Here is a 12,414-nt window from a genome sequence, read left to right as displayed (position 1 = left end):
GCCCCCATAACAGTGACATCCACAGTGCCCCCATAACAGTGACATCCACAGTGCCCCCATAAGTGACATCCACAGTGCCCCCATAACAGTGACATCCACAGAGCCCCCATAACAGTGACATCCACAGTGCCCCCATAACAGTGACATCCACAGTGCCCCCATAACAGTGACATCCACAGTGCCTCCATAACAGTGCCATCCACAGTGCCTCCATAACAGTGACATCCACAGTGCCCCCATAACAGTGACATCCACAGTGCCCCCCATAACAGTGCCATCCAGTGCCCCCATAACAGTGCCATCCACAGTGCCCCCATAACAGTGACATCCACAGTGCCCCCATAACAGTGACATCCACAGTGCCCCATAACAGTGACATCCACAGTGCCCCCATAACAGTGACATCCACAGTGCCCCCATAACAGTGACATCCACAGTGCCCCCATAACAGTGACATCCACAGTGCCTCCATAACAGTGACATCCACAGTGCCCCCATAACAGTGACATCCACAGTGCCCCCATAACAGTGACATCCACAGTGCCCCCATAACAGTGACATCCACAGTGCCCCATAACAGTGACATCCACAGTGTCCCCCATAAGTGACATCCACAGTGCCTCCATAACAGTGACATCCACAGAGCCTCCATAACAGTGACATCCACAGTGCCCCCATAACAGTGCCATCCACAGTGCCCCCATAACAGTGACATCCACAGTGCCTCCATAACAGTGACATCCACAGAGCCTCCATAACAGTGACATCCACAGTGCCCCCATAACAGTGACATCCACAGTGCCCCCATAACAGTGACATCCACAGTGCCCCCATAACAGTGACATCCACAGTGCCCCCATAAGTGACATCCACAGTGCCCCCATAACAGTGACATCCACAGAGCCCCCATAACAGTGACATCCACAGTGCCCCCATAACAGTGACATCCACAGTGCCCCCATAACAGTGACACCCACATTGCCTCCATAACAGTGCCATCCACAGTGCCTCCATAACAGTGCCATCCACAGTGCCCCCATAACAGTGACATCCACAGTGCCCCCATAACAGTGCCATCCACAGTGCCCCCATAACAGTGCCATCCACAGTGCCCCCATAACAGTGACATCCACAGTGCCCCCATAACAGTGACATCCACAGTGCCCCCATAACAGTGACATCCACAGTGCCCCCATAACAGTGACATCCACAGTGCCCCCATAACAGTGACATCCACAGTGCCCCCATAAGTGACATCCACAGTGCCTCCATAACAGTGACATCCACAGAGCCTCCATAACAGTGACATCCACAGTGCCCCCATAACAGTGCCATCCACAGTGCCCCCATAACAGTGACATCCACAGTGCCTCCATAACAGTGACATCCACAGAGCCTCCATAACAGTGACATCCACAGTGCCCCCATAACAGTGACATCCACAGTGCCCCCATAACAGTGACATCCACAGTGCCCCCATAAGTGACATCCACAGTGCCCCCATAACAGTGACATCCACAGTGCCCCCATAACAGTGACATCCACAGTGCCCCCATAACAGTGACATCCACAGTGCCCCCATAAGTGACATCCACAGTGCCCCCATAACAGTGACATCCACAGAGCCCCCATAACAGTGACATCCACAGTGCCCCCATAACAGTGACATCCACAGTGCCCCCATAACAGTGACATCCACAGTGCCCCCATAACAGTTACATCCACAGAGCCTCCATAATAGTGATATCCACAGTGCCCCCATAACAGTTACATCCACAGAGCCTCCATAACAGTGACATCCACAGTGCCCCCATAACAGTGACATCCACAGTGCCCCCATAACAGTGACATCCACAGTGCCCCCATAACAGTGACATCCACAGTGCCCCCATAAGTGACATCCACAGTGCCTCCATAACAGTGACATCCACAGAGCCTCCATAACAGTGACATCCACAGTGCCCCCATAACAGTGCCATCCACAGTGCCCCCATAACAGTGACATCCACAGTGCCTCCATAACAGTGACATCCACAGAGCCTCCATAACAGTGACATCCACAGTGCCCCCATAACAGTGACATCCACAGTGCCCCCATAAGTGACATCCACAGTGCCCCCATAACAGTGACATCCACAGAGCCTCCATAACAGTGACATCCACAGTGCCCCCATAACAGTGACATCCACAGTGCCCCCATAACAGTGACATCCACAGTGCCTCCATAACAGTGCCATCCACAGTGCCTCCATAACAGTGACATCCACAGTGCCCCCATAACAGTGACATCCACAGTGCCCCCATAACAGTGACATCCACAGTGCCTCCATAACAGTGCCATCCACAGTGCCCCCATAACAGTGACATCCACAGTGCCCCCATAACAGTGACATCCACAGTGTCCCCATAACAGTGACATCCACAGTGCCCCCATAACAGTGACATCCACAGCGCCCCCATAACAGTGACATCCACAGAGCCCCCATAACAGTGACATCCACAGTGCCCCCATAACAGTGACCTCCACAGCGCCCCATAACAGTGACATCCACAGTGCCCCCATAACAGTGACATCCACAGATCCCCATAACAGTGACATCCACAGAGCCCCCATAACAGTGACATCCACAGTGCCCCCATAACAGTGACATCCACAGTGCCCCCATAACAGTGCCATCCACAGTGCTCCCATAACAGTGCCATCCACAGCGCCCCCATAACAGTGCCATCCACAGTGCCCCCATAACAGTTACATCCACAGAGCCTCCATAACAGTGACATCCACAGTGCCCCCATAACAGTGACATCCACAGTGCCCCCATAACAGTGACATCCACAGTGCCCCCATAACAGTGCCATCCACAGTGCTCCCATAACAGTGCCATCCACAGCGCCCCCATAACAGTGCCATCCACAGTGCCCCCATAACAGTTACATCCACAGAGCCTCCATAACAGTGACATCCACAGTGCCCCCATAACAGTGACATCCACAGTGCCCCCATAACAGTTACATCCACAGAGCCTCCATAATAGTGATATCCACAGTGCCCCCATAACAGTTACATCCACAGTGCCTCCATAACAGTGACATCCACAGTGCCCCCATAACAGTGACATCCACAGTGCCTCCATAACAGTGACATCCACAGTGCCTCCATAACAGTGACATCCACAGTGCCCCCATAACAGTGACATCCACAGTGCCCCCATAACAGTGACATCCACAGTGCCCCCATAACAGTGACATCCACAGTGCCCCCATAACAGTGACATCCACAGTGCCCCCATAACAGTGACATCCACAGTGCCCCCATAACAGTGACATCCACAGTGCCCCCATAACAGTGACATCCACAGTGCCCCCATAACAGTGACATCCACAGAGCCCCCATAACAGTGACATCCACAGTGCCCCCATAACAGTGACATCCACAGTGCCCCCATAACAGTGACATCCACAGAGCCCCCATAACAGTGACATCCACAGTGCCCCCATAACAGTGACATCCACAGTGCCCCCATAACAGTGACATCCACAGTGCCTCCATAACAGTGCCATCCACAGTGCCTCCATAACAGTGACATCCACAGTGCCCCCATAACAGTGACATCCACAGTGCCCCCATAACAGTGCCATCCACAGTGCCCCCATAACAGTGCCATCCACAGTGCCCCCATAACAGTGACATCCACAGTGCCCCCATAACAGTGCCATCCACAGTGCTCCCATAACAGTGCCATCCACAGTGCCCCCATAACAGTTACATCCACAGAGCCTCCATAACAGTGACATCCACAGTGCCCCCATAACAGTGACATCCACAGTGCCCCCATAACAGTTACATCCACAGAGCCTCCATAATAGTGATATCCACAGTGCCCCCATAACAGTTACATCCACAGAGCCCCCATAACAGTGCCATCCCCAGTGCCCCCATAACAGTGACATCCACAGTGCCCCCATAACAGTGACATCCACAGTGCCCCCATAACAGTGACATCCACAGTGCCCCCATAAGTGACATCCACAGTGCCTCCATAACAGTGACATCCACAGTGCCCCCATAAGTGACATCCACAGTGCCTCCATAACAGTGACATCCACAGTGCCCCCATAACAGTGACATCCACAGTGCCTCCATAACAGTGCCATCCACAGTGCCCCCATAACAGTGACATCCACAGTGCCTCCATAACAGTGCCATCCACAGCGCCCCCATAACAGTGCCATCCACATTGCCCCCATAACAGTTACATCCACAGAGCCTCCATAACAGTGACATCCACAGTGCCCCCATAACAGTGACATCCACAGTGCCCCCATAACAGTTACATCCACAGAGCCTCCATAATAGTGATATCCACAGTGCCCCCATAACAGTTACATCCACAGTGCCTCCATAACAGTGACATCCACAGTGCCCCCATAACAGTGACATCCACAGTGCCTCCATAACAGTGACATCCACAGTGCCCCCATAACAGTGACATCCACAGTGCCCCCATAACAGTGACATCCACAGTGCCCCCATAACAGTGACATCCACAGTGCCCCCATAACAGTTACATCCACAGAGCCTCCATAACAGTGACATCCACAGTGCCCCCATAACAGTGACGTCCACAGTGCCCCCATAACAGTGACATCCACAGTGCCCCCATAACAGTGACATCCACAGTGCCCCCATAACAGTGACATCCACAGAGCCCCCATAACAGTGACATCCACAGTGCCCCCATAACAGTGACATCCACAGTGCCCCCATAACAGTGACATCCACAGTGCCCCCATAACAGTGACATCCACAGTGCCCCCATAACAGTGACATCCACAGTGCCCCCATAACAGTGACATCCACAGTGCCCCATAACAGTGACATCCACAGTGCCTCCATAACAGTGCCATCCACAGTGCCCCCATAACAGTGACCGCCACAGCGCCCCCATAACAGTGACATCCACTGTGCTCCCATAACAGTGACATCCACAGAGCCCCCATAACAGTGCCATCCACAGTGCTCCCATAACAGTGCCATCCACAGTGCCCCCATACCAGTGACATCCACAGTACCCCCATAACAGTTACATCCACAGAGCCTCCATAACAGTGACATCCACAGTGCCCCCATAACAGTGCCATCCACAGCGCCCCCATAACAGTGACATCCACAGTGCCCCCATAACAGTTACATCCACAGAGCCTCCATAATAGTGATATCCACAGTGCCCCCATAACAGTTACATCCACAGAGCCTCCATAACAGTGACATCCACAGTGCCCCCATAACAGTGACATCCACAGTGCTCCCATAACAGTGACATCCACAGTGCCCCCATAACAGTGACATCCACAGTGCCCCCATAACAGTGACATCCACAGTGCCCCCATAACAGTGACATCCACAGTGCCCCCATAACAGTTACATCCACAGAGCCTCCATAACAGTGACATCCACAGTGCCCCCATAACAGTGACATCCACAGTGCCCCCATAACAGTGACATCCACAGTGCCCCCATAACAGTGACATCCACAGTGCCCCCATAACAGTGACATCCACAGTGCCCCCATAACAGTGACATCCACAGCGCCCCCATAACAGTGACATCCACAGTGCCCCCATAACAGTGACATCCACAGCGCCCCCATAACAGTGACATCCACAGTGCCCCCATAACAGTGACATCCACAGTGCCCCCATAACAGTGACATCCACAGTGCCCCCATAACAGTGACATCCACAGTGCCCCCATAACAGTGACATCCACAGTGGCCCCATAACAGTGACATCCACAGTGCCCCATAACAGTGACATCCACAGTGCCTCCATAACAGTGACATCCACAGTGCCCCATAACAGTGACATCCACAGTGCCCCCATAACAGTGACATCCACAGTGCCCCCATAACAGTGACATCCACAGTGCCCCCATAACAGTGACATCCACAGTGCCCCCATAACAGTGACATCCACAGTGCCCCCATAACAGTGACATCCACAGTGGCCCCATAACAGTGACATCCACAGTGCCCCATAACAGTGACATCCACAGTGCCTCCATAACAGTGACATCCACAGTGCCCCCATAACAGTGACATCCACTGCGCCCCCATAACAGTGACATCCACAGTGCCCCATAACAGTGCCATCCACAGAGCCTCCATAATAGCGACATCCACAGTGCCCCATAACAGTGCCATCCACAGTGCCCGCATAACAGTGACATCCACAGTTCCCGCATAACAGTGACATCCACAGTGCCCCCATAACAGTGACATCCACAGTGCCCCCATAACAGTGACAGGCAGAGACAGGGATGTAATGAAGGGGCCGCCTGTGTCTGAATATGAAACGGTGAGAGCTGCTTGTGCTTGTCGGTGGAGCAAACAATCCTCTCTGCTGGTGTCTGTCTGGCTGTCCGGAGCCTGTCCACCATTTGTGTCCTCATGTAACCACTGCTCCCAACATCTCCTAGATGTGAGGTCAGAACAGTCTAGATCGCGGCAATTAATTTGAAACAACCATCCTGCTCCTCTCAGTCCAGTGATGTGCCCCCTCCCAAGGTCTCAATTCTCAAGGTCTCAACAGTCAACAATTTCTCACCAAGAGGTACACTACCCGAAAGTGGCCTCTGAGAGACTTTTTATAGAGCAGAAGGGGAAGCACTTTTACACCCTCTTGTAGCAGGACCCAGTGTCTAAGCAGACCCCACCTGTAATCACTTACATATCTGCCTGAGACAGAGCTGCAGCAATCCGACATTTCTATCTGGGTGCGGTATTTGTTGTGTCACCTTTCAGCCTAAAACGTTAATATGTTTAGTCCTTGTCTGCACTGAGAATCCATGGCCTTTATACAGTGTTTTACCTGCTTGATGCCTGAGAGCAGCGTGTGCTTGTGTGTTAGCAGAGCGGCATCTTGTTGGTTGTAGTGACAGGTGGTGGCAGCTGTAGCGTGGGGTGTGTGGACTGTGTTTTCAGTGCGATTTATACTCCATTTGCAGCCTTCTCCTTGGTCCAGATCAGGCATCTCAACCTGCGGCCCTCCAGCTGTTGTAAAACTACAACTCCCACAATGCCCTGCTGTAGGCTGATAGCTGTAGGCTGTCCGGGCATGCTGGGAGTTGTAGTTTTGCATCAGCTGGAGGGCCGCAGTTTGAGATGCCTGTTCTAGATCTTCCTCTAACTTTTTCTCCTTTACCTCTTCTATGAAGTGATTTCACGTTTCTTCTGTTTTAGTTTCTCGTTTGTTGTTATGTCAAGAATTTGAGCTGATGGCCATAAATGATGTGACGAATGGAGAAGGCACGGAGGAGCTCATGTCTCCTGGACGTCCAGCTGCCGCGTCACCGCTTCAAGTATGATTGTGAGGTCATTTCTAAGGCTTGATCTGCTAAAATATGCCTTTAATAAAAGCTTCCGCAACTTGCACCCACAAAAAATGTGATTTATGAGATGGTAAAAATGATTAGGTGTTCCTGCATGGCAAGACCACTTACTGTTATCTCACATATATATTCTTATTATTATAGCCACATTTACCACCCTAACTCCTCCCATAGTTTTTGCACTACATATACAATAATCTACCGAAACGCGCGGATTGTTCCCGATTGGTGTGCTATTACTTTGTGGAACATTTCGCTGAATAATTCACAAAATATCTGTGTTTTTGTGGCGAAATTGGTCCCATAGGAATGAATGGCGGAATGTTCAAAACTAGAGTGTGAGCTGACAAAAGCTAGAGTGTGAGCTGAAAAATCAGGACACGATTTCTAAACTGCCACCAGACCCTCATTTTCAAGCCCACCTACACAAATCGTATATCAAAACCTTCAGCTATCCCTGCTGCCACTAAACATGGCTAAGCCATAGTCCTGATAGTTTTCACAATATGACCATTTGTTTGCAACTCACGCCGTCCATTGATATTCATTGAAACTCCACTCTAGCCACCTCAAATTTGAAGGGCAATTTTTAAACTGTGACTATGCCTTTATTTTTAATATTTCAGAGACATACTATGCATCAAAATGTAGGCCTGGGTCTTGTGATTCTCACAATATAAAGCTCTTCGCTGTAGGATTTATAATTTTTAAACTACAACCGTTCGAACATGGCAAATGCCAGTGAAGTGAGCAAGTTGGAGCAGTTTGTTTTTAACCGCTCTTCTCTGCCCTTGCTGTAGAGTGAGTTGCCATAGGAACCCAGGTGTGTGAGCAGCCAGCAGAGTGACAAAAGCTAGAGTGTGAGCTGAAAAATCAGGACGTGATTTCTAAACTGCCACCACTCCCTCATTTTCAAGCCCACCTACACAGATCTTATATCAAAACCTTCAGCTATGCCTGCTGCCACTAAAAATGTCCACGGCTAAGCCATAGTCCTGATAGTTTTCACAATATGACCATTTGTTTGCAACTCACGCCGCCCATTGATATTCATTGAAACGCCACTCTAGCCACCTCAAATGTGAAGGGCAATTTTTAAACTGCGACTGCCTTCATTTCATTCATATTTCAGAGACATACTATGCATCAAAATGTAGGTCTGGGTCTTGTGATTCTCACAATATAAAGCTCTTCGCTGTAGGATTTATACATTTTAAACTACAACCGTTTGAAGATGGCAAATGCCAGTGAAGTGAGCAAGTTGGAGCAGTTTGTTTTTAACCGCTCTTCTCTGCCCTTGCTGTAGAGTGAGTTGCCATCGGAACCCAGGTGTGTGAGCAGCCAGCAGAGTGACAAAAGCTAGAGTGTGAGCTGAAAAATCAGGACGTGATTTCTAAACTGCCACCACTCCATCATTGTCAAGCCCACCTACACAAATCGGATGCTAATGTTTTTATAAATGTATGTTTTAATGTAACTGTGAAGCACTTTGGGCAACAACATTGCAAATAAATGTGCTATATAAAAAATATATATTGAAATGCATTTCTCACTCTATCAAGCTTGCCACGTGCACTTTTTAAATTTGATCAATCAATTGGTTAGTGTAATGTTTACTATCTTTACTCCACACAGTGACTCTGCTCCCTCCATAAAGTTACTCTGCCCAGTCCAACCTTTCCACAGTTAAGGTCCATTCACACATCCGTATGTGTTTTGCGGATCCGCAAAACACGTACACCGGCAATGTGCGGTCCGCATTTCCGGATCCGGGCAGCACATCGTGTGGCCCCATAGAAATGAATGGGTCTGCAATTCCGTTCCGCAAAATGCGGAACAGAATTGCGGAAGTGTGAATGGACCTTTACTCCAACCACTCCAACCACACAACAGTTACTCCGCCCCCTCCAGTTGTAGACTACTGGTGGAGGCAAGAACACTTTCCCCAGAAATTGTAGCTTTTCTAGTTACGATAGTTCTTCTCTCATACATCTTCTTCATATCTGAACGTTCTCCTGAACCATCTAGAAGCCCCAAACATATAGGAGAACCCACCCAGATTCAGCAACAGAAAATACAAAGGACGCATTCACAGATCATGCAAAAGAAGCGATAACCTGATCTCTGAGTTCTGTAAACCATATACATGAAACTGGCTCCTCGAAGCCTCACGTTCCTGTATGAAGAGTCGATAATGCACATTGTAACCCATGGAAAGAGAGGACAGGGACTCTCATCCTCCTGTGGGGGTGTTTAGAGCCGCTGCTACACATTGATACCGGGAATGGACAGTTGGCTCTAAGGCCTCTTGCACACGACCATATGGCTTTTTCAGTATTTTGCGGTACGCAAAAAATGGATCCGCAAAAAATATGGATGACGTCCGTGTGCATTCCGTTTTTTTGCAGAATGGAACAGCTGGCCCCTGATAGAACAGTACTATCCTTGTCCGTTATGCGGACAATAGGTCATGTTCTATCTTTGAATGGAAATATGGAAACGAAAGGCATACGGAGCACCTTCCGTTTTTTTGGGCAGATCCATTGAAATGAATGGTCCCATATACGTAACACAAAAAACGTAACGTAAACAAAAAAAAAAAGAGGCCTAAGGCTCCTCGGGGCTGTCTTTCACGCTTGCCTCTTTGATGGCCAACATTGCGGGAGCGCCCACAGGTACATGCTCAGTAGTTTCCGTCCCTTCTGATATGCTGGGTAATAATATTGCAGCCTTGGATCTGTTCAACACAAGACAAGGTATCACAGGGACTAAAGTATTACAGGTCCAGGTCTCGTTGAAATGTCATCACATGTTGTTGCTCTGCAGAAGTGATGATAAGGTGTGGTAAACGCAAGTCCAGAGAGTTAGGGTCTGCAGTAACCAGTGAGCTTCTTTACTGGAGGAATTCAGGTGCAAAACAATACAGGCGAGGCATAGTGCTGGCTTCTCCAGTCTCCTCCCTGGCAGAAGAAGGTTTGGTGCTGAGGAAAGGCCTGAGCTAGCTGTCTCTCTCTTCTGAAGGCTGGTACCCTGGTCCAAGGCTGGTGATCCAAGGTCTGTGGCAGAGTATCCCCTCTCAGCGTCTTCTTCTGGTCACTCAGTAGTCTGGCAGAAGCTCTTTCTCTAAGAACCGATCCCTAACTGCAGAACACTAGGGGCTCTGACTGCTCTCCGTAGACACAGGGGTGGGGTGGAGAAGCTCAGCCCAAACAGAAACAATGTTACAATTTCTGTCCATCATAGACTTGTGCAGAGCTTTAATGCAAATCTATTGGAATGATTAAGCAGTTTTTCTAGACATAAACAACAAAGCTAAACCCGACAGAAGGTCAGCTGGTCTGGGGTTTTTCTCTCCAAATCTTTGCATAGGTAGAAAGTTATAAAGTGTCTCAGTGTTACCACGCTGTGTATTAACCCTTTGCACAGTGCAGTGCAGATATAGTGCAAATGAAAAGATATATTACAATAAACATATAAATGCAGTTCAACAAACTGAAAGAGTATTAGTGCACTCAACAGCAGAAATCACAGTGCAAGTGAACCCTTCAAAGTGCAATACAGTAGGAAGTTAATGGCTCTGCGTAATAGCAATTAGGGCAGAAGTCCATATTTCAAAGTTCCCTGGCTCCAGAGTACTACAGGTCTTACTTTCTCATGTTTTCAAATAAAAGAAAATCACATAATAGAACATTCTGTGAAGGGTAGGATGAGATCTGCACACCCTCGGAAGGTGGGCGCTCATAGAAGACAATAGTCTATCAGATATGTAGGTAGATATTTTTTGTCCAGATTATACAGTAATCTTAGCATGGCTGAACAAGGTCCCAATGTTTCAGTCGATGGACGACCTTTCTTAAGGGATCTGTAAGGAATAGTAAACATGTGGGGCTGAGATTTACAAAATGATCAGTTCATACACTTGTAAAAGATTCCAGCATGTATAGCCCAATTCTACGTAATGCGTTCAATGGAGAATGTTACCTGATATCAGTCCGTGAAGTATTGTAGCTCATACTTTATACTGCTATATAAGACACTATGCGTGACAGCCAGTCTCACACGGGGAAGAGAATCGCCGAAAGGAAGTAACAGAAGTAAGAAAAGACACAACAAGTAAAATCAAACAAAGCCGGAATCAAATAGAAAATGACACTGATGATTTTTAAATCAGATATTTTTTCAGAGGTAAAAATAGAACCTGAACATCATCGCACATACATGTTACAATATGAGACGCACATAGTCATGGATGTATATTGTCAAATCCATATCACCTGTTATGCATCTCATCTGATAGCAGTGCAGGAGAGTAATACTATTTCTATCAACGAAGAATGATGGGTATCATAACCGGCGATGAGGCGGGCACGACATCAACCATATATTTGACATCCATAGGGTAACCATAAAACCAGCTTACCCAACATGTCAGCCCTCATATGTTAACTTGCAGTGACATGCATGAGCACGCGTACATATAACACTATACTACCTCCGTATATGTCAATTCCATAGTGAGAGGTTTAGTTATATTGCATCCGTCCTATACTTCTCCCATTATACTTTTCCAGGCATTGCTTCTTGAGATATACCCCTTTTTCTAGGTGAAGGATATCAGTCATTCTGTTCAAGAATTCTGGCCTCGCTGGGGCCCGGGGTCTAAGCCAGTATTTAGCAATCCATTTTCTAGCCTGGAGAAGCAGACGCTGCCCTCCCAGACGGTAATGACGGTTTTTACTGTCCAGTATTCCCAGTGCACATGTCCTCGGATTAGCCGAGATCTCAAAGTTGTAAGCGTCTTCAATAGTTGCCAGAACATCAGCCCAGAAGTTCTTCAGCTCTGCGCAATCCCAGAACATGTGCAGCAAGGAAGCAGGACTCGCTCCACACCGAGGACAGGAGGCATCAGGTCTAACACCCATCTGGAGCAGAAATGCTGAGTCCTATACACCCTGTGAACTAAGAACAATTGGGACATGCGTTGACCTTCACAGAGCGAGAATTGAGGTGTCAATGCCAAGACC

The 12,414-nt window shown here is 48.6% G+C and overlaps 1 protein-coding gene across 2 annotated transcripts in view; it reads left to right on the top strand.

Moving 5' to 3' along the window:
• LOC122930624 overlaps window positions 1-7,781 on the top strand; it is a 47,413-nt gene extending 39,632 nt beyond the window's left edge. For both annotated transcript variants that reach the window (XM_044284131.1, XM_044284132.1), the window contains exon 5: window positions 7,242-7,781. In XM_044284131.1, coding sequence (XP_044140066.1) covers window positions 7,242-7,277 — 36 coding nt within the window. In that variant the 3' untranslated portion in view covers window positions 7,278-7,781. The remainder of the gene's footprint in view (window positions 1-7,241) is intronic.
• Window positions 7,782-12,414: the final 4,633 nt, after the last annotated feature.

Source organism: Bufo gargarizans, chromosome 3, assembly GCF_014858855.1.
Source record: "Bufo gargarizans isolate SCDJY-AF-19 chromosome 3, ASM1485885v1, whole genome shotgun sequence".
Classification (NCBI taxonomy): Eukaryota; Metazoa; Chordata; class Amphibia; order Anura; family Bufonidae; genus Bufo; species Bufo gargarizans.
Note: the sequence above shows the minus strand (reverse complement) of the source record. Positions and strands in the feature narration are given on the sequence as shown.